Here is an 18,908-nt window from a genome sequence, read left to right as displayed (position 1 = left end):
CAGTGATAGGTTGCAGTTGGAAGGGCATCTGCTGCGTAAAACATATGCTGGATAGTCTGGCGGTTCATTCCGCTGTGGCGTCCCCAGATTAATGAAGGGACAAAGCCGAAAAGAAAATGAATGAATGCTCAGGTTATAATGCAACAAAAAAAGAATGTTCTTGTTGGTAAACAGCGCGCTCTGCCGTTTCCGTGACGCTCTACTAGTGCGAAGTGTGTGGCTGCTTTCGCCATTTCAAACGCAACATCCGGTTGTGCAGCAGCCATTTTGTCTGTTCATGCAAGTCTACCCCACACGGTCAAGAACTGACGTTCCCCCTTGGAAAACATTTCAGAAATATCAACCTCGATACATTTCTGGATCATCCATGGAAGTGCAAAAGGGCTGAAAAAATACGTCATTGAATTCTGCGCTCGAGAATACCTCTCATTGGCCGATGTGTCTTGTTTTTGTTGCGTGAGCGTCATTAATCGGGGTAATGTCGAGCGAGGAGAGTTATTTAGCCATCCAGCGCTACTTGACCGATGAACGCGAGCCGTACGCGCCGGGCACGCACGGCAACACCAAGAGGAAGATCCGAAAGGCAGCAGCCTGTTACATAGTGCGCAATGGAATCCTTTACTATCAGCGTCGGCAGAAAGGCTTGGATGAGTTCACGGAGCTGGAAGTGGTGCTGACGGCCGACAGGCGGAAGGAACTGATCACGGAGGCGCACATCACGTCCGGAGGGGAACACCTCAACCAGCAGCAGACGTGGGAAATCATCTCCCAGAAATACTGGTGGAGAGGTACGATAATCACTGCTTTAATGAGCAAGAAGCTTCCAGACTGATGCCACACTGCTCTGTGATGCTGTCTGACAGCTGGTGTCATGTTGATGTTTCTGGCACAGTCTGTCATGCTAGGTTTATAATATAAGTTGGTCAGGTAGGATGAATCAGGCAGTTTGAAAAGACGATTTGCTATTATCATAGTTATTAATACGCCAGTGAGATAGATTAACAGACATAACTTACAGGGGTAAGAGATGAAAATGTTTTTTAAGCATCCAAAAATGTCAATACAGACTTGATTTCTTCCCAGAAAGTGTTTGGTTTATTTGTGTTTTTACTGTAGAGTAGAAGTTTTTCCTGTTAAGTAGTAGAAACACGTAAAACACAAATAGTAACATTAGTTTATACATCATAATACGCTTGACTGGAATATATAGAACAATAATAATTTGATTAAATAATAAAGTACTATTTGAGGATTGCAGCGAAAAAACAAAAACAAAATGGTAATTTATTGTCTTTGTAAATGCACGATTTGCCACTTGTTACAAACTATTAAAATATATAAAAATAAAGTTTCTAAGGGCCAACATTTTTATTTTAAATATGTTAGAAATGTTATTGGTATTTTACAGAATAAAACTAGTGTTCAGTACAACATTTTTTGACAATTACAGCATTTGTATGCAAAAAATAACTAAATGTGTCATGTTTTTTTCCCCACAGACATGTTTACATACATTTTTAGACAACACAATATTTTAACTTTTAAGAATTTATTTTTTTCTTCTAATTTTAAATGACAACAAAAGAAAGCGGTTGTCATCTGACTGTCTTTGTAAAAAATCTCCAAATTACTATTTTTATTATTATTTATTTATTTACTTATTTTTAATGTGGAAGACCTTTAAAGTGAGGCAAATGTTAAAAATTGTATTAAAACTTATTCTAAATAAATGCAGAGAAACTAAAATTTCCAAGTGGTCTCTTGGTTTTCCCCTATAGCTCTATTTAATGTAAAACTATAGAAAGTCTATTATCTAGTGATCTACTACTATCATCAGTACATGTTGCATTAATCTAGTCTGCCATATCACAGGTGTGCTGAAGCAAGTGAAGGACTGCATCAAGGAATGCATTCATTGCCAAACCAAGCAGGAGAAGGGGAGAAACAATACTGAAGATGCCCCAAAGCAAACTGCCCGACAAGTTCGACAGAAGATCTCCTCTGCCTGTGCCAGTGAGGAAGAGGATGATGAAATACATGAGGATCTGGAAGAGGAGCAGTCCACTACAGTTGATAAACATGAACTGGTTTTTGTAAGTACACTATGTTATTTATGTGAGAAATTCCTTAAAATAGGGGCTTTACTTACTATAAAACACCTGGGGCCTCATGTACAAAGACTTGCGTGGAAATCATACTAAAACATTGCGTACGCACAAAGCTGTAAATGTGCGTACGCAGAAAACAATTCAGATGTATGAAACACTGCGTACGCCGAATCTCACGCATATTCTTTTGTACATCTGAATGAACGTGAGACTGAGCGCAACATGCACGAGCACAAAACCCCTCCCTGCCTCCTCCCCCGTATGAATATGCAAATGACTCTACTTTGGCAAAACCCAACGAAAAAGCAATGGCAAAATCAAGCAAAAAGAGAAACTTTGAACAGAATGTGAATTGTAGGTGCTGCTTTCAGAGGTAGACCGGAGAAAAGCGGTGTTATTTGCAAGTTTGTCTTCCGGAATTAACAACAAAAGAAAAAAATAGAGTGGGAGAGTTTAGCTGATGCGGTTAACACAGTTGGGTCTGAACGTCGCACTGAGTGAATTAAAAAAAAGAAATAGTGTGATTTATAGTTGTAAAATGTTGCAGTACCCTTAACAGTCTCAGTGGCGCAGCTCGTAAGACGCATATCAACATGTTTTGACACGTTCGAGCATGAACTCGGTTCGAATCCAGCGTCTTATGAACTCTTTCGTCTTTTTTCCCCCGCTACATATCAGATTTTGCCAACTATTTATCACCAGAAAGATAAGTAGGAATCTTTAATAAGTTTGTGCATCATATTTTATTTGCACATTTATTGAATGGAAATGTTTCTGATTTACGCATGCAAATTCTTCTTCAGATAGTGTCTTTATAGCAATGTGCGTGCAGTAGATAGCTCAGATTACATTGGGAAAACAGGCGACCGCTGCAAATTGCGCTTTAATGTTTAGCTGGTCAAATGTATGGTATGGAAACCTTATATACCTGCTAAATGAACCCGTCTCATACAGCTGCCATTGCAAGGCTCAGACGCTTTGTAGAGAGGAATTTAACACAACTGCCTCTAGGAGTCGCCAGTAGAAATAAAACAGACACGCACAAAAAATGTGCGTGCGCCAGCCATAAAGCTGCCATGAAGCTGCGCACATTCCCACGTTCAGTTCATTGTTAGTAAATCCAAACGTGAGCGATTCTGAGCGTGAAACCTGGCGTACGCAAAGTTTTTGTGCCTACGCAGCGTTGATACATGAAGCCCCTGGTGTCTCATTTATAAATGTACTTTAAAAATAATTTATTAGTTTTATTTATGAATAAAAAATCCTGTTGTACATTCACTTTTTATAAATTTTATAAATCTGATCACTCTTTATTATGTCATGTTATATAACATCTTGTTTATTAAAATTAAAATTTATATAAGTACAGTTAGGTTTTGTAACAAATACAGTTGTATATGACAACTAAATGAGATTTAAAATTCCTTTTTTTTCTTTACGGGTGATTCTAGGTGGACAGTAAGGGAATTGTCAAGCAGTTTTTACAGAAGCATGGGCAGACAATGCTGGACAAGCTTAACCTGCAGCGAATGAATAATGAGTTCTGTGACATCACACTGATCATTGAAGGCGAGGAGTATCGTGCACATAAAGCTGTCCTGGCCTCCTGCAGCGATTACTTCTATGAGCTCTTTGTGGAAAAGGGTGCTGTATCCAGTCATGAAGCTGTTGTTGACCTCTCCGGTGAGACAAATACAGAATTCTATTGATATAAATGGTAGTTTAATAAAATAATACAAAGTCAAGGTTTTAAATGTATAACATTTTAGTATGTCCAGTATAAATGTGTTTTATTTGCATGTTCAAACTCTAGTGAGCTAGGGGCCATTTGTCCCCATTGAGAAAGCAAAAACTGAAGTGCAGCCTCAAAAGTGGCAGATCAAAAACACTGTTTATAACTAGCAACAGTTCTGTCTTTACAGTTCAGTCTAATAAATTAGAAATTCTCTGTCAGAAACTTTAATGAAAGAAAAATATATTTACTGTGCTCAGCATAATTGAGTTCACCCCATTTTGAAAATGAATATTTTTATCCATTTCTCAGTAAATAAAGACAATTTATTTTTGGTGCTTTAAACAAAACAGATTTATTATTAAAATAATAGTCACCAAACATTTAGAAATTGAAAGATAATACAATTAAATTCAAGCCAAATATTGCAAAAAAAAAAAAAAAGAAATACAACCTACAAAATTTCAACAATTTATTTTTATTTTATTTTTTTTTTAATTTTTGTATCTAATATTTTTCTATAACATAAATTTGGGTTTACTCATTTTTAGTCTGTCATCATAAGTTATTTTGTTAGATAAGATCTAGATTTGGCTTTAGTACTAACTAATCTAATGTATATGCACATATGTAATATTGTTTTTCTATCAAAATATTAATTTAAATAATTTGTAAACATGTGCTGAGCACTGTACATGATTTAATTGTAAGTGCAGATTAATACTTATATAGTTTAAAATTTTGAATATTTTTTTGAATGTTTAATGTTGCACATTGTTATGGACAACAAATGATCTAATATAAATTAAATTATTAAGCTAAATAATAAAATATAATGTTGTACCCTACTTTTTAAAAACTTAAAAACTTTGCCTTTTTTGTTTATTATTGAGTTTTTTGTATTTTTCACAAAATATGAAATTGAAAAGGTGTTTTAAATGATTAAGCACTATAAATAAATGAGCACAAGAGGAGCTAGTCAGCATATTGGAATCATTTCTGAAGCAATACATGATGCAAAATTTTTAGGTTTGAGTTTCAGGGATAATAAATTATTTAGAATATATTTACATAGAAAACAGTTATTTATTTTATATTTCTTTCAAAATAATGCCTGTCGATTGTATTTTTGCTCAAATACATGTAGCCTTGGTGAGCAAAAGTGACTTCTTTTAAAAACATTAATATGTAGTACGTTAGACCAGTATGACTTTTGTCGGTAAATGTCTCTCATGTGTTTATTTTACTTAACAGGCTTCAGCAAAGCCAGTTTCCTGCCCTTGCTGGACTTTGCCTACACCTCCAATCTGACCTTCAACTTTTGCGTGATGGCAGAGGTTGCCACGCTGGCACGCCATTTATTGATGGCTGAAGTTCTTCAGATCTGTGAGTCTGTGCATAAGAAAGTGGAAGAGCAGAAGCTGATGGTCTACCAGAGAGGAGACATCCACACTGTGCTGCCCAACCAGCCTGCGTCCACTCAGCCAATCACACCCACTGCTGCTGAAACATATGTGGTGACTATGCAGAGCGACGGCACAGCTGAAGCAGGACAATCCCTGGCTGTAATCACAAGTGAAATCGGCACGGCTGAATCACTGGCATTGCTGGCTGGTGCAACTGTAGATGGAGAAACCATGACTGTAGTTACTCACAGCGGACAGGCTGGTTCAGCTGAATCTCTTGCTATGGTGGCCCATAGTGGCCAGGCAGAGGAGGGCGAGACCATGACTTTGGTCACTCACTCTGGGCAGGCAGGTTCGGGTGAGTCCCTGGCTGTTGTACAGGCCTGTTGGTCTGTGGAGGAACCACAGGTTGGTGACACTCCTGTCGTACAGAGCATGCAAACAGGAGCTTTTCTTATTAGTGTGGATCCTGGCAAAACAGGCGCTTCTGAGATTGTGCATTTAGCTGCGGCAGCGCCCCCTGCTGTGCAAGATGAGCCCCAGGCTTCTAAACCCATACACCAAACTGAGCCACCAGCAGCAGCACCACAGCCATCCCCTGCACCGCTCAAGAGGAGGCCAGGAAGACCACCTAAAGTGAAGCAACAGGAACCACCACCTCCTCTGCCATCAGAGGATGAGCCAATGGAGATGGAGGGGGTTGAGGATGACGAAAAACAAGAGGACGAATGCATAGATCCCAACAAGAGATACCTAAGGAAACGATCTGTGAGGGAAGGAGGTTATGTTCGTCTGCATATGGGACTTGAGACTGAAGAAGAGGAGAAAATCACTTCTCCTCCTGCAAAGGTTTGCACTCCCATTAACTCGGTGTATGATTAAACTGTAAATGTGGCGATGGCCCTGTCCCAAACGGTGCCCTTTATCTAGATTTGCCATATCCGTGTGGTCCACAAGACCACAGGGGGGCCCATCTGTCATTTTATGGCTTAAAAGGGTGCTCAATAGTGCCCCCCATGTGGCACCGATTCACCCTTTTGCAAAGTATGTCATGTCCTTAAGGCACTGTGAGCAAACAAGACTCATTTTAATAAGGTCAGAAGAAGTTTTTATTTACTTTTTAGTTCAAGAACTTCAATATTAAGTAGTTATTAAATACAAAATATTGGTGAAAACAGTCTTCTTTGTTTTTTAGAAAAACTGCTTTACTGCTTCGCCATGAGGTGATGAATGCAGAAACTCACACACTTGACATTATGTGAAAAGCCAGTTTACTACAAAATTATCCACACAGTATCCAAACAGTAAGGAGTGAAAATGATAAAAATGATTTGTAAAACCATGTTAAATCTAATTTCATGGTTTGATTTATAACCATCTGAAGGAAAAAAAATACTATACATAATTCAGTATGTCACACACATACACACGTTTAGCACAGTTACACCACCAGTTTCAGTTTAGCTTTATATTTGTTTTGAGTCATTATCCATTCATTGATTTTTCCTTTCGGCCTAGTCCTTTTATTAAAGGAGGTTTACACAGCGGAATGAACCGCTAACTTATCCTTTATATGTTCTATGCAGCGGATGCAACCTAGGAAACATCCTCATACACACTCATTCACACAGACTCTACGGACAATTTAGCTTACCCAATTCACCTATACCACATGTTTTTGGACTTGTGAGGGAAACCGGAGCACCCGGAGGAAACCAAAATGAGGAGAACATGCAAACTCCACACAGAAACGCCAACTGACCCAGCCGGGGCTCGAACCAGCGACCCCACTGCGCCACCATGGCATCCCGGCCCTTTTTTACTTGATTTCTGAATTAAATGATAAAATCTGAATATCACACAGTGCAGTTTTGGCCATGTGTTGTTGGCCTTTTTTGGCATTTATTTTCTTACCAAGAAATATGACAGACACTGTTATTTGTCTTTGACCCCAATATGATATTGTTGTGCAGTGAGCCAAGTATAAGTAGAGCAAGAGAAAGCACAAAGCCAGTCTGCCACATTGTCTTACTAGAATTTTCACTATTTCTCCAGATACCTCAGAAAGGCCTTGCCAAGAGAGGGCGACCAGTTCAGTCTGCGAAGAAGAATCCTGAGACAGAGTTTTCAGAGACAAACCTGGAGGCTGCTCCCAATGCAATAGTGACTTCAGCAAAGGAACCGGAGCCTGTTATTGTAGAGCAGCCCGAGACTGTGGAAGAGGGTGCTCTGCCTGGAGACCCTGAAGGAGCGGTGGAGGGAGAACATGCGTGTAATGAGTGTGGCATGGTGTTTCAAAGGAGATACACACTCATCATGCATGCTCTGAAACATGAGAAGGCTCGCATCTTCAAGTGCAGCGTACGTACCCTTGGGCTGAATAAATGTAACAACTTTAATCTGACCCTATGCTATACATTATTAGTTCACTGTCTAACTTTTATTCTTCACAGATATGCAATAAGGAGTTCCAGTACGCGGCCTCACTCCGTGCGCATTTGGCCCGTCACAAGCATCAAAAGAGCCAGAGAGCCAGTTTGACCCGAGCCATGGCCACAGAAGATTCTCAGGGCTCAGATGATCAGGCCAGATTTCGCACCAGACGAGAGTTCGTGTGCGACATCTGTGGCAAGACTATGCCCAAGCTGTACTCGTTGCGTATTCATATGTTGAACCACACGGGGGTGAGGCCGCACTCCTGCAAAGTCTGCGGGAAGAGCTTTGCCACCAAGCACAGCCTGAAGATGCACAGGGCACTGCACGACTCCCTCAAGAGGTTCCACTGCACGGTCTGTGAGAAGTCTTTCGTCACCAAAAGAAGCCTGGAGGAACATACAAGCATTCATACAGGTACACTCGCATGTCTTTTGCTTGTGTCAGACGAACAGGTGCAACACAGGCTTATTAGAAATACGTGCTTCAGCCTACATTTTTATGAAACCACAAAAACGTACCTCAACATATGTTTGACTGCAGTTTCTAGGTAACATGAATGCTATGTGGCAATATGACATGAACAATTGTTCCTTTTCACACTAATGACAGTTACATAGTCATCAAAGAGAAAAAACTGCAGTTCTTTGCACAACACCAAGTAAAAACTACAGGTAACTTAGTGTTTTTGATTTGTAATTAAATACATTTACATCACCTTTCTATCTCCAATTGGACAACTTTTCTAGTGTGGCCAGTTTTCTCAGTAGCTCACATTCTGTGGTGTTGTACTCGTGATGCAGAGAGTTTGGGTTGAACTGTGAGTCCGGTAAAAACACAGTTCCACAAAAGAGGTTAAAGCGATGTGATATCAAGGTAAAACTATATATGGTTGCAGTTTACTTTTTTTATGTTTGCTTTTTTTAAAGATTAGATTAAGCATTAGGGTTAGGATTATGTTAATGATTTGCGGGTATAGGTGATCTATACGACAAGTCCTACCTTTTCCTGGATGTTTAAAAGAAGGATGTGTATCTGAAACAAAACAAATGTACCCTAAGTAATGTTTTTTAATTCAGAAAAATGTAGGTATTGCCCTCTAGTGGATTTGCAGGGCTCAACAATAAGGACTGCCTGATGGCCCGGGGCCAGTGTGAGGGACAGTAGACAGGATCATTATTATTTGCCCAACCAGGCCAGTGCTGCCTTGTCAAAGCAGGGGTCACCAACCTTTATGAAACTGAGAGCTACTTCTTGAGTACCGATTAATGTGAAGGGCTACCAGTTTGATAAACACTTCTCAAATAACAAATTTGCAAATTTTTTTTAATTATACTTCATGTTTTTGGTAATAATTAATGATATTCATCCATGTGAAGACACTGATCATGTTAATGATTCTCACAAAAGTTATCAACAATGATTTTAACAGGGTAGGAAATACCCTGTATTTAGTTTTATATATCTCTACAAGTATTTACATTTTTAAATGATTACTTCCATATTAGATGAAGCTTATTGGTAAGTGGTGCTATGGTGAGCGTAGCTGCGTCCCAAATCGCATACTTATGCACTATTCTACGCCATTTTGTAGCATAAATAGTGTAAGTAGTGTGTTCACACTGAAAACTCTAAAAATAATAAGAGCACTTTATTTACCCGGATAATGCACTCATTCAGCTGCTAAAATGAAGTGTGTAATGATGGACACTTCACGCACTCAACGACCGCAGGTTTGCTTACGTAGCGGAAGAGGCGGAGCTATCGGACGCACATGTTGGATAACTTTATTTATTTTGGATGGTGAGAGCAAAATTCTTCTACGAGAGTGATATAGCGCCTCCCGATGGTGAATGCGGGAATTATCACGGCAGTTATTATTTGATAATTCGGTCGTTTATTTCACTGATTTGGCAACCGTCAAACATCATCAAGGAAACGGTTTGAATTTCCGCTTAGTAAAAAAACATTAGTGTGCCATTTGGGACGCCACTACATACATGTACTATCCTGTTAAGTGTGTAAGTGCATAAGTACATAGTGCATGAGTGCATAGTATATAGTGTGCCATTTGGGACGCAGCTCTAGTTTTAGAACAAGCCTGCGGGCAACACATGTGATCCTCGCAGGCTACCTGGACCATGCTGGTGACCCCTGCACTAAAGTTTAGTTTGCCTGTGACTGTTTGTCAATTGTGTGCAAATACAGTCTTAGAATCAAAAAACAATTTGTGCTTTTTAGCATTTAAATGCTACCTTCTCTGTGATGTCATAAACTCCATATTGCTTTTCGGTTCCTCTTATCTGATTGGATGTTGTGAGGATGTCATTTTTTTCATAACCTGGTGACAGCCAGTATAGCGAAGAGACGGCAACATGGCGGCAATTTCAAATTATGAGGCTAAAAGAAAACATCTGTTTCTAACGTCTTGGAAGCAGACATTTAGATGTGGATACAACATGACAAATTAATAAAGTGATGTTTCGGCGTCACCTTGACAAGGCAGCCACGTTTTGATAAATAATTAAGAAGTGCAATAAAATACATGCACATTTTCTATACTGCTCTTTTTGTGTGCATAACACTTTGAATTTAACTTATACAATTATTACAATTTTAAATATTTAAATTCTTCACTCACAGAGGTTATTTCGACACATTATATTTATAATTTGTGGATTAGAAATAGCTATTAACTTTTTTTTTTTTTTGGTGGGGCCAGTGAAAAATTTGACAGGGTAAGGGAAAATCGAACCAGTAGAAAAAATCCTTAGCATTGAACCCTGATTTGTATCTGAAACGATCAATGAAACATACCCAGAGGAATGTATTTAATGATTTGCAAATGTTTAGGCTGATGCACTTTTCCAACAAGCATGAGTTTAATAGGTGATATAAAAGCATTTTTGAAAACATTTAATGTCTTTTTAAATGATTTACAGTTTTTACATTACAGTAACAACTTGACTTAATAATAACATTCTTTTTAACCATCTTGTTAGGGTTTTCTTCCATATATACCTTGACTATGATGTAGTAAAGATTGTGTAAAAGTAAAATGCATGACTTAATGGATATCTTTGCAGAAATAGCCAAAAAGTTGACTTTTAGTTTTACTTGACAGTCAATTTAAATTCAGAATGAATAAAAGGTGAAAGACAAAACAAAGGAGGCTGTTATTAAAGAGATACTATTTCAAATATTACCCTTTTCAGATATTAAATACTCCCTACAGTGTAATATGACTATTTGTGAATGCAAAAGCTCTGCAGAGATTTAAAGATCAAAATGCATAATAATGTTATTGTTATGCATCTAATGATACTTGTGCTTTGCTAATGAAATATTTAAGGTTGCTCTAGTTAAGGATTATTTAGAAAATTTAAACTCAATTACCGACCACTCAAATTTAAGATTCCATAGACAAAGATGACTTGAGTCTGATTATTTTCCCTGCAAATATGTTTTTCCTCAGTAACAACGTGGTCATCACACTGTAATGAGGTGTGCTTAACAGTGTAGTTCATCCAACATATGGAAATTACCTCATAATTTACTCACACTCAAGCCATCCTCAGTGTATATTACTTTCTACTTTCAGATAAATACTTCTGCAGTAGTTTTAAATAAGTTTACCCATACACTGCCTGGGGTTTATCTCATGTTTAATATATATATATATATATAATATTTAAATTACAAAGTCCAATCACTGAATTCTGGTGGCTGCTGAATGTGCATACTTGATAACTTTTTGGCTGACATCTGACTCCATGTATGAAGCTTGATGTGAGATACATTTGTACATTTGTAGTTAGAATTAGAAGCTCTAAAAATTGACATGTCTTTTGGGAATCACTTACCACAGTTTATTTACTACTGTAGACGACTGCAAACAAGAACAATTAGCTTGCTGTTACTGTATAACGCTATATAATGTATATTACTTTGACAAAGCTGTGTTCCCGCAACATGCATCTATTCATGAATGTCGGTCACCCATAACTGGGCCCACACGGAATCTGCGTGCACAGAAATCCAGCAGATTTGATTTGCATTTGATTTATTTACAAAACAGTTTGTAAAGTAATATTTTCTGTCTTTTAGTAGAGATATTATATGAGCGACTTGCTTTGTTTTTCCAAATAAGTGGATCTAATTGGATTTGCATTGTAACAAGATTAAATAAAAGGTAAAAAGTTATTTTTTTATTTCATATGGTAAGTTTTTAGTTACGACACTCCCAAATCTGCATAAATCTGCAGATTTTTTACACAATTCTTAGCTGAAATTGCAAAAAATGTCCCCAGATTCTGTCTGGCCTGACCCATAGCATACATTCAGCAGAAGTCACTGATTGGAGTTTATAATTTAAAACAAAAAAATGTATATTTTTTTACTAAAACACATCAGTCTGCTTCCTAATATATGGGTTAACCCCAGTGTATGGGTTTGTTTGCTGACTGATTAATGCATTTTTGGAATCTTAAAAATAAAGCAGAGCCTGGATGAAATTTAAAATACTCTAGCTGTGTTTGTCTGAAAGAACAATAATCATATACACAGAGGTTGGCTTAAGTGTGAGTAAACTATGAGGTGGTTTTCATTTTTGGGTGAACAGTTATTTTAATGAGTAGATCATAATAGCAGTTTGTTTGACAGGGGAATCAAAGTACTTGTGCACGACGTGTGGAGCATCCTTTCATCGTGCGTCTGGACTGAGCAAACACCTCAAGAAGCATCAACCCAAACCTAAGGTCCGCTCATTCCACTGTTCTCAGTGAGTGCTTTATCCCTCGACCCACACACACAGCTGCTTTGGTGAACTCACCGATTAAACTTTTATTCACCTGTCTTCCCAGCATAATGGTTTGACACCTTTTGTTCTATCATTATAGCTGCGATAAGAGTTTCTTTGAAGCGAAAGACCTTCAGCAGCACATGAACAAGCACTTAGGCCTAAAACCCTTCCAGTGCCAGGTCTGTGGGAAATGCTACAGCTGGAAAAAAGACTGGTACTCGCATGTCAAATCGCACAGTGTTGCAGAGCCCTTCAGGTGAGAAATATTGATCATTTCTTTACACTTCTATGTATAGAGCTATATATAAGACAATTAAAATATATATATTTTTTCACACTCTTTCTGTTTTATGTGAGCTCTAGACTTTTTCGAGGTTAGACTGTGAACTGTATGGTGTGTTTTGTCCTCTTGGCAGGTGTAATGTGTGTGGGAAGGAGTTCTTTGAGAAGGCCCTGTTCAGACGGCATGTCAAGAAAGCCACACATGGAAAGAAGGGCAGAGTGAAGCAGAACTTGGAGAGAGAGTGTGAACACTGTGGGAGGAAGTTCACACAGCTCAGAGAGTACCGCCGCCACATGAATAATCACCAGGGTGAGTGGGGGATCAAGCATAATCAGATACTGTAGAGGAGGAAAAAAACATGCAAAGCAAAACTGGAAAATATAAAGGCTTTCTGTAGGTGTTAATTCACGCTTTTACAGATGAAGGTCTGGGAAGGTCTAAAATCAGAGCAGAAAGACTGGATTCTTAAAAACTCTTATGTTGAGATAATTTCATTTAAATTTAACACAAAGTCTTGTTTTCCGAGAAATTGAACAATATGGAATTTATTCTTAAAGTAATGATGACTATTGTTAATTGAGTTTTGTTGTTGATTTAATCACATTCTTTATTAGTTTTGATCAGTTTGTTATAGAACAAGAGTTCTTTTATGTATTTTTATGTTTTGATTGAAGAACCTTTTGACATTTTTGCACTTGAAAATAATATATATATATATATATATATATATATATATATATATATATATATATATATATATATATATATATATACATACATACATATACAGTTGAAGTCAGAATTATTAGCCCCCCTGTTTAAACTAACTACCCAAGTTATTTTATAATGATGGTTTGTTCTGTAGACTATCGAAAACAAATTTAGCTTAAAGGGGCTAATAATATTGACCTTAAAATGGGTTTCAAAAAATTTAAAATTGCTTTTATTCTAGCCAAAACAAAACAAATAAGACTTTCTCCAGAAGAAAAAAACATTATCAGACATACTGTGAAAATGTCCTTGCTCTGTTAAACATGGCTTGAGAAATGTTTAAAAGAAGAAAAAAAATTATTGGGGAGCTCATAATTCTGACTTCAACTGTATGTATCCTTACACACACATTAATATTCGCGTTCTGATCAGGAGGTAACATTCGCTCGAGTCTGAAATCGCAAGATTAAGCCTAATTCCCGGTCACGTGATCAGATCTGTACATCTCTATAAATATATGCAAGGTTTTGTTAACACTTTTAATAAATATGTGCAAATATGTTATTAAATTATAAAAAAAATATATATTTTTACTTTTTACTATATTTTCATTTAAACATAATTAGGTCAAGAGAAAAATAAATTGTTCCTTTTTGATTTGCATTGAATTGAAAGATTTGTCTAATCTGCACATCTGTATTTAGGCTGTAGGTGGCGCTGCAAGTCTCTATTTAGGCTTTTAAAACAGGAAGTTTTTAGTCATCATGAATGACAGTTAGGCTTCAGTTATTTTCCTGCTGAGTTATTCAGTATAAATTGTTGTCCTCAACATTTACACACTCAATTTTGGCAATTTTGCAATCAACTAACTATTAGTTTTTATGTCAGCTACTTAAAATGATATGAATAGCTCAGCAACACAGATGTTGTTATTGTTTTTTTTCCCTAAAGGAGTGAAGCCCTTTGAGTGTCTGACCTGTGGCGTAGCATGGGCTGATGCTCGTTCGCTGAAGCGCCATGTTCGCACTCACACAGGCGAGCGCCCCTACGTTTGCCCATTATGCCAGGAGGCTCACATAGACGCCAGAACCCTGCGCAAACACATAACCAAGTTTCACGGAGATCAACTGCCTGGCAAGATCATGTTGGAGAAGGACACTCTTCAGTTCCACAACCAAGGCACTCAGGTGGAGCACGCCGTCAGCATCTTGAGCTCCGAGCTTCCTCCTGAACTTCAGCCTCCACAGCCTCCAGCAACAGAGGAGATCGAGACCGTGCTCATCACCGAAGAGACGGTGGAGGCCGTGCAGGCCATGAACGATGGCGCCGCGGTCACCACTCTCTCTGATCAGAGCATCATGCAGGTGGTCAATTACGTCCTGGCACAGCAGGCTGCAGTTAAAGTGGAAGAGGCTCCAGAGATCATCCAGACCATGGAGGTGGAGGTGGCGCATGTGGCCGAGGTGGAATGAGACATTGCTTATTTGGTCTTATTTTGTGTCATAATGTAAAAAAGTGCTCATTTATTTTTGTTGTAAAATGTAAATTAAAATAAGCTCAAAGGGTTTTTTCTGAAAACACCCTTGCTTCAGTGTGTTTGTCTGAGTGACTCAGTGCATGATGTGGATGTGTGAATGTTTGCATTATAGTAAACTATAATGTGTACATAAACAGAATAATTTGCATTGTAATACAGTAGCAATTAAGGATACAACAGATTAACAGTTTTTTTTTTGTAATTAGCTTACATTTTCTCATTCTCAAGGCTGCTTTTTTATTTTTTTGGTTATTTGTAACACACACGTAAGCTCTAACAGTCTTGGCAAAAGGGCCATAGGCTCTTTTCTGTGGTTTAATGCGGTGCCTCTCGGTCTCAGCTGAGTACTATGTATAGCTGCAGAAATGACAACCAAATAAAAAACTCCCTGTCTACAGGGATGCACCATGTGCTATATTTTTTTCCCCGTTTTGCATTTTATGTCTTGAAGTGTGAAAATATATCTATAAACGCCTCTACCAGCATCCCAAGATTTGAGTGAGCAGCCCTTATATAAATGTGCTATGATGGTTTTAATATAGTGCTAGCTGTTAGAAAGTCTGTAGAACTGTTGTAGATATATTTAATAGCCCAAGCTTTACAGTAAAAAGCGTTGTTGTTGTTTTTATCAGCTATTGTATTAAAGTATATGATAGTAATGCACTAATATTAGCTGGAAATGTATATGTTTTACAGTAACTTATTGAAAAAATTATCATACGCGTAATTGTGTATGAAAATAACATTTTAGTAATAAGGCTATACAATTCCTTTATTAAAGCAGGCAATGACATAAAATTTAACTTACAAAAGTGATTGTATATATGTAGAAAGCATGTTAAATACAATTAAAGTATTCGTTAGTTATTAAAATGTTTCGCTAACAGTTGCAAAACTTTGTGGTTTGAAGGACAGTAGCACAGTATACAGATTGAATGAAAAAAATAAGGTGTTTTTTTTTGTATATAGCATTTGTATGTGTGTGTGTATAGTTAAAGTCAGAATTATTAGCCCCCTGTTTATTTTTCCCCCACATTTCTAAACATAATAGTTTTAATAACTCATCTATAATAACTGATTTATTTTATCGTTACCATGATTACCATAAATAATATTTGACTAGATATTTTTCAAGACACTTCTATACAGCTCAAAGTGACGTATCAGGCTTAACTAGGTTAATTAGGTAATCTAAGCTGGTTAGGGTAATTAGGCAAGTTATTATATAATGATGATTCGTTCTATAGACTAAAATATAATAAAATAAAATATATAGCTTAAAAGGGCAAATAATTTTGACCTTGAATGGATTTTTAAAAAATTAAAAACTGCTTTTATTCTAGCCAAAATAAAACAAATAAGACTTTCTCTTGAAGAAAAAAAAATATTATCAGACATACTGTGAAAATTTCCTCTGTTAAACATCATTTGGGAAATATTATAAAAAGAAAAAAAAATCAAAGGAGGGCTAATAATTCTGACTTCAACTTTGTTTATATTCTAGTATGTTTGTATATACATAGCCTACTTTCTATTTTATTTAGGACAATAACTTTAATTAAGCTTGTCTGTCAAAATAGCATTATTTCAACTTTTGTTTAGCACGTTAATTTTTAAATGTTTAAATAATTGTCCTCCTGCGTGCCTCTTCCTATTCTGAAACCAACTTCATCTCCAAAGCCTTATGAATGTTCCCACATCCTCATATAGTCATGTGCGGCAGTGGTGTCTCGTGCTCATCCAGTGTATGTGAGCGCAGATGTTGCTCATCGCGCGTGAGGTGCGGCGCCTGAGGAGCATCACACTCTTCATCATCCGCTCTCCCTATGGCGAGAAACACCCTGGCTTGGTAAAGGACATTGCTCACTCTGTTTCATGTTTTACATCATTTAAATGTCCTTCGCTGTTCTCTAAAGCTGTATATGTGGTAGGTTAGTGCTGTGAAATGTGGTGTTTCGATCATGGCACGGGGTCTGATACCGTGGATCTGGCTGAAGCGACCCGTCTATATCCAGGTAAGACGTCAAATATGCATCGCATGTAATTTGTTTGTAAACGGCACCGAGCGTTCGGCTTTAATATCAGTCTGTGTACTTGGAATAATTGGCTTGTGAGATTTGAATGGATGAAGCGGGGATGCTGTCATCCCGTTTGGACTCAGAAGTTTCTGAAGGATTCATCTCTTAAAGCTTCACTCATCCAACAAGCGTTATTACAGCGACTGAATACATCCAGTGACACATCCGCGACTCTTTTCAGCAGTGTTTGCGACCATTATACGCCGGCCTCATTGAAAAATCTTGTTAAATGACCGAAATTACGGTTTTCGCAACTGAAAAAACAACAACCGGAGCATCAGAAGCTGGTGCTGCTGCGTTTTATCAATCGGCGGGTCTCTCGTTGCTGTAGCAACACTGCTGCTGTGTATATAGGCTATAACATTTGATAGTCCTGCTGAAAACATTTCCCCTACCTGTCAACATTTAATGCACAACATAAAGTGTGAATTCTCAACTTACTGGGGCGTTGAGTTTGTGTGCATCGAAGATGTATGGCCTCCTTTTAAACATCAAAACAGTTGGCTACAGAGTATTGTCAAGCTCATAAACTATATTGATCAAAGTTTTGAGACCCCACTTCAAAGCGTTTAATTCAGGTGTGCCAATCACTTGCATGTCCACTGGTGTACAGAATCAAGCACATATGCAGACTGCTTCTACTAACATTTGTGAAAGAATGAGTCGCTTTCAGGAGCTCTGTAAACTCAAGAACCGTGTTGTACCTGTGCAATGTGCATTTGTAAAATTTCCTAACAACTAAACATTCCCTGGTCAACTGTTATTATTACTAAGTGGAAGCAATTGGAAACAACAGCTTCTTTAGCCATGATGTTTAAGTAAAATCATGAGTGCAGCACATGCTGAGGTGCACTGTGCCTCGATGTGTTTCCATGGCCAACAGCTGCAGCCAAGCCTTACATCACCAAGTGCAATGCAAAGTGTCGGATGCAGTGGTGTAAAGCACACTGCCAGAGTAGTGGAGACGTGTTCTCTGTTATGCTTCTCTGTCTGACAGTCTGGTGTATGAGTCTGAATTTGGAAATTACCATGAGAAAAGCTACTCGGTACTTGCCTGCATTGTACAAGTGTAAAGTTTGGTGGAGGGAGACTATGTGTAACCCCGCCGGTCCTACACCATCCAAACTGCCTCAAACTGGGATCGAATTGGTGACTTCCCGCATGGGAGTCGGTTGCTTTAACAAGGAGCCTTGGTCTGTTGCTTCTGTTGCTAGTGCACCTTTTGAGGTCAGAAGAGGGAGGTTTACCTGCACAGCAATTCACTAGCTGGCCTTCGTTACATATGCTTGTTTTTCAGAGGTTGTGCTTGGCCCCTTAGTTCCAGAAAAAAGAGTACTCTTAATGTCTGAGCACACCTAGACATTTTGGACAATTTCATGCCCTTATTTTTGCGGAAATGGTTTGGAGATGGCCCTTTCCAGTTCCAAGATTACTCCAGGTTCATAAAGACATGGATGAGTTTGTGATAGAGGAACTTGATTGGCCTGCAAAGAGTCCTGACCTCACTCACTCACTCCCTCCCTCACTCACTCACCACAGACGAATTAACTGCCAGTTACTCTGGCATATGTTTGTCCCAGCACCCTTCAGTGCTGGGAAACAACCCCACACTCTCCCAATTTGACTTCCACCTTATAGAACCTTTTTTAGATGAATTGGAATAAAGACTCCAAGCCAGGCCTTCTTGTCTAACATCAATGTCTAACAATAAAAACAAGCTTCTAGAAGAATGGTCAAAAATTCCCATAAACACTTCTAAAACTTGTGGAATGTCTTTCCAGAAGCTGTTATAGCTACAAAGGGTGGACCAATCCATATT

General features: G+C 38.0%; 2 protein-coding genes across 15 annotated transcripts in view; both read left to right on the top strand.

The window, feature by feature from the left end:
• Positions 1–293: 293 nt before the first annotated feature.
• zbtb11 (zinc finger and BTB domain containing 11) lies at positions 294–15,064 on the top strand. The gene is given in 10 exon segments (NM_212650.2): positions 294–788; positions 1,873–2,093; positions 3,560–3,791; positions 5,095–6,095; positions 7,302–7,607; positions 7,700–8,096; positions 12,342–12,459; positions 12,578–12,736; positions 12,897–13,072; positions 14,426–15,064. Coding segments are annotated over 10 exon segments (3,441 nt in total). The 5' UTR covers positions 294–478; the 3' UTR covers positions 14,947–15,064.
• A 1,699-nt stretch (positions 15,065–16,763) lies between these two features.
• The window catches only part of dipk1ab (divergent protein kinase domain 1Ab), a 40,810-nt gene continuing 38,665 nt past the window's right edge, over positions 16,764–18,908 (top strand). For 8 of the 14 annotated variants that reach the window (XM_001338113.8, XM_073954166.1, XM_073954167.1 and 5 more), the window contains exons 1-2: positions 16,764–16,860; positions 16,943–17,026. In XM_001338113.8, the coding sequence (XP_001338149.5) occupies positions 16,771–16,860; positions 16,943–17,026 (174 nt within the window). In that variant the 5' untranslated portion in view covers positions 16,764–16,770. The remainder of the gene's footprint in view (positions 16,861–16,942; positions 17,027–18,908) is intronic. The other 6 variants (XM_017356629.3, XM_073954172.1, XM_073954177.1 and 3 more) reach the window with 1 other exon arrangement.

Source organism: Danio rerio, chromosome 6, assembly GCF_049306965.1.
Source record: "Danio rerio strain Tuebingen ecotype United States chromosome 6, GRCz12tu, whole genome shotgun sequence".
Lineage (NCBI taxonomy): Eukaryota > Metazoa > Chordata > Actinopteri > Cypriniformes > Danionidae > Danio > Danio rerio.
Note: the sequence above shows the minus strand (reverse complement) of the source record. Positions and strands in the feature narration are given on the sequence as shown.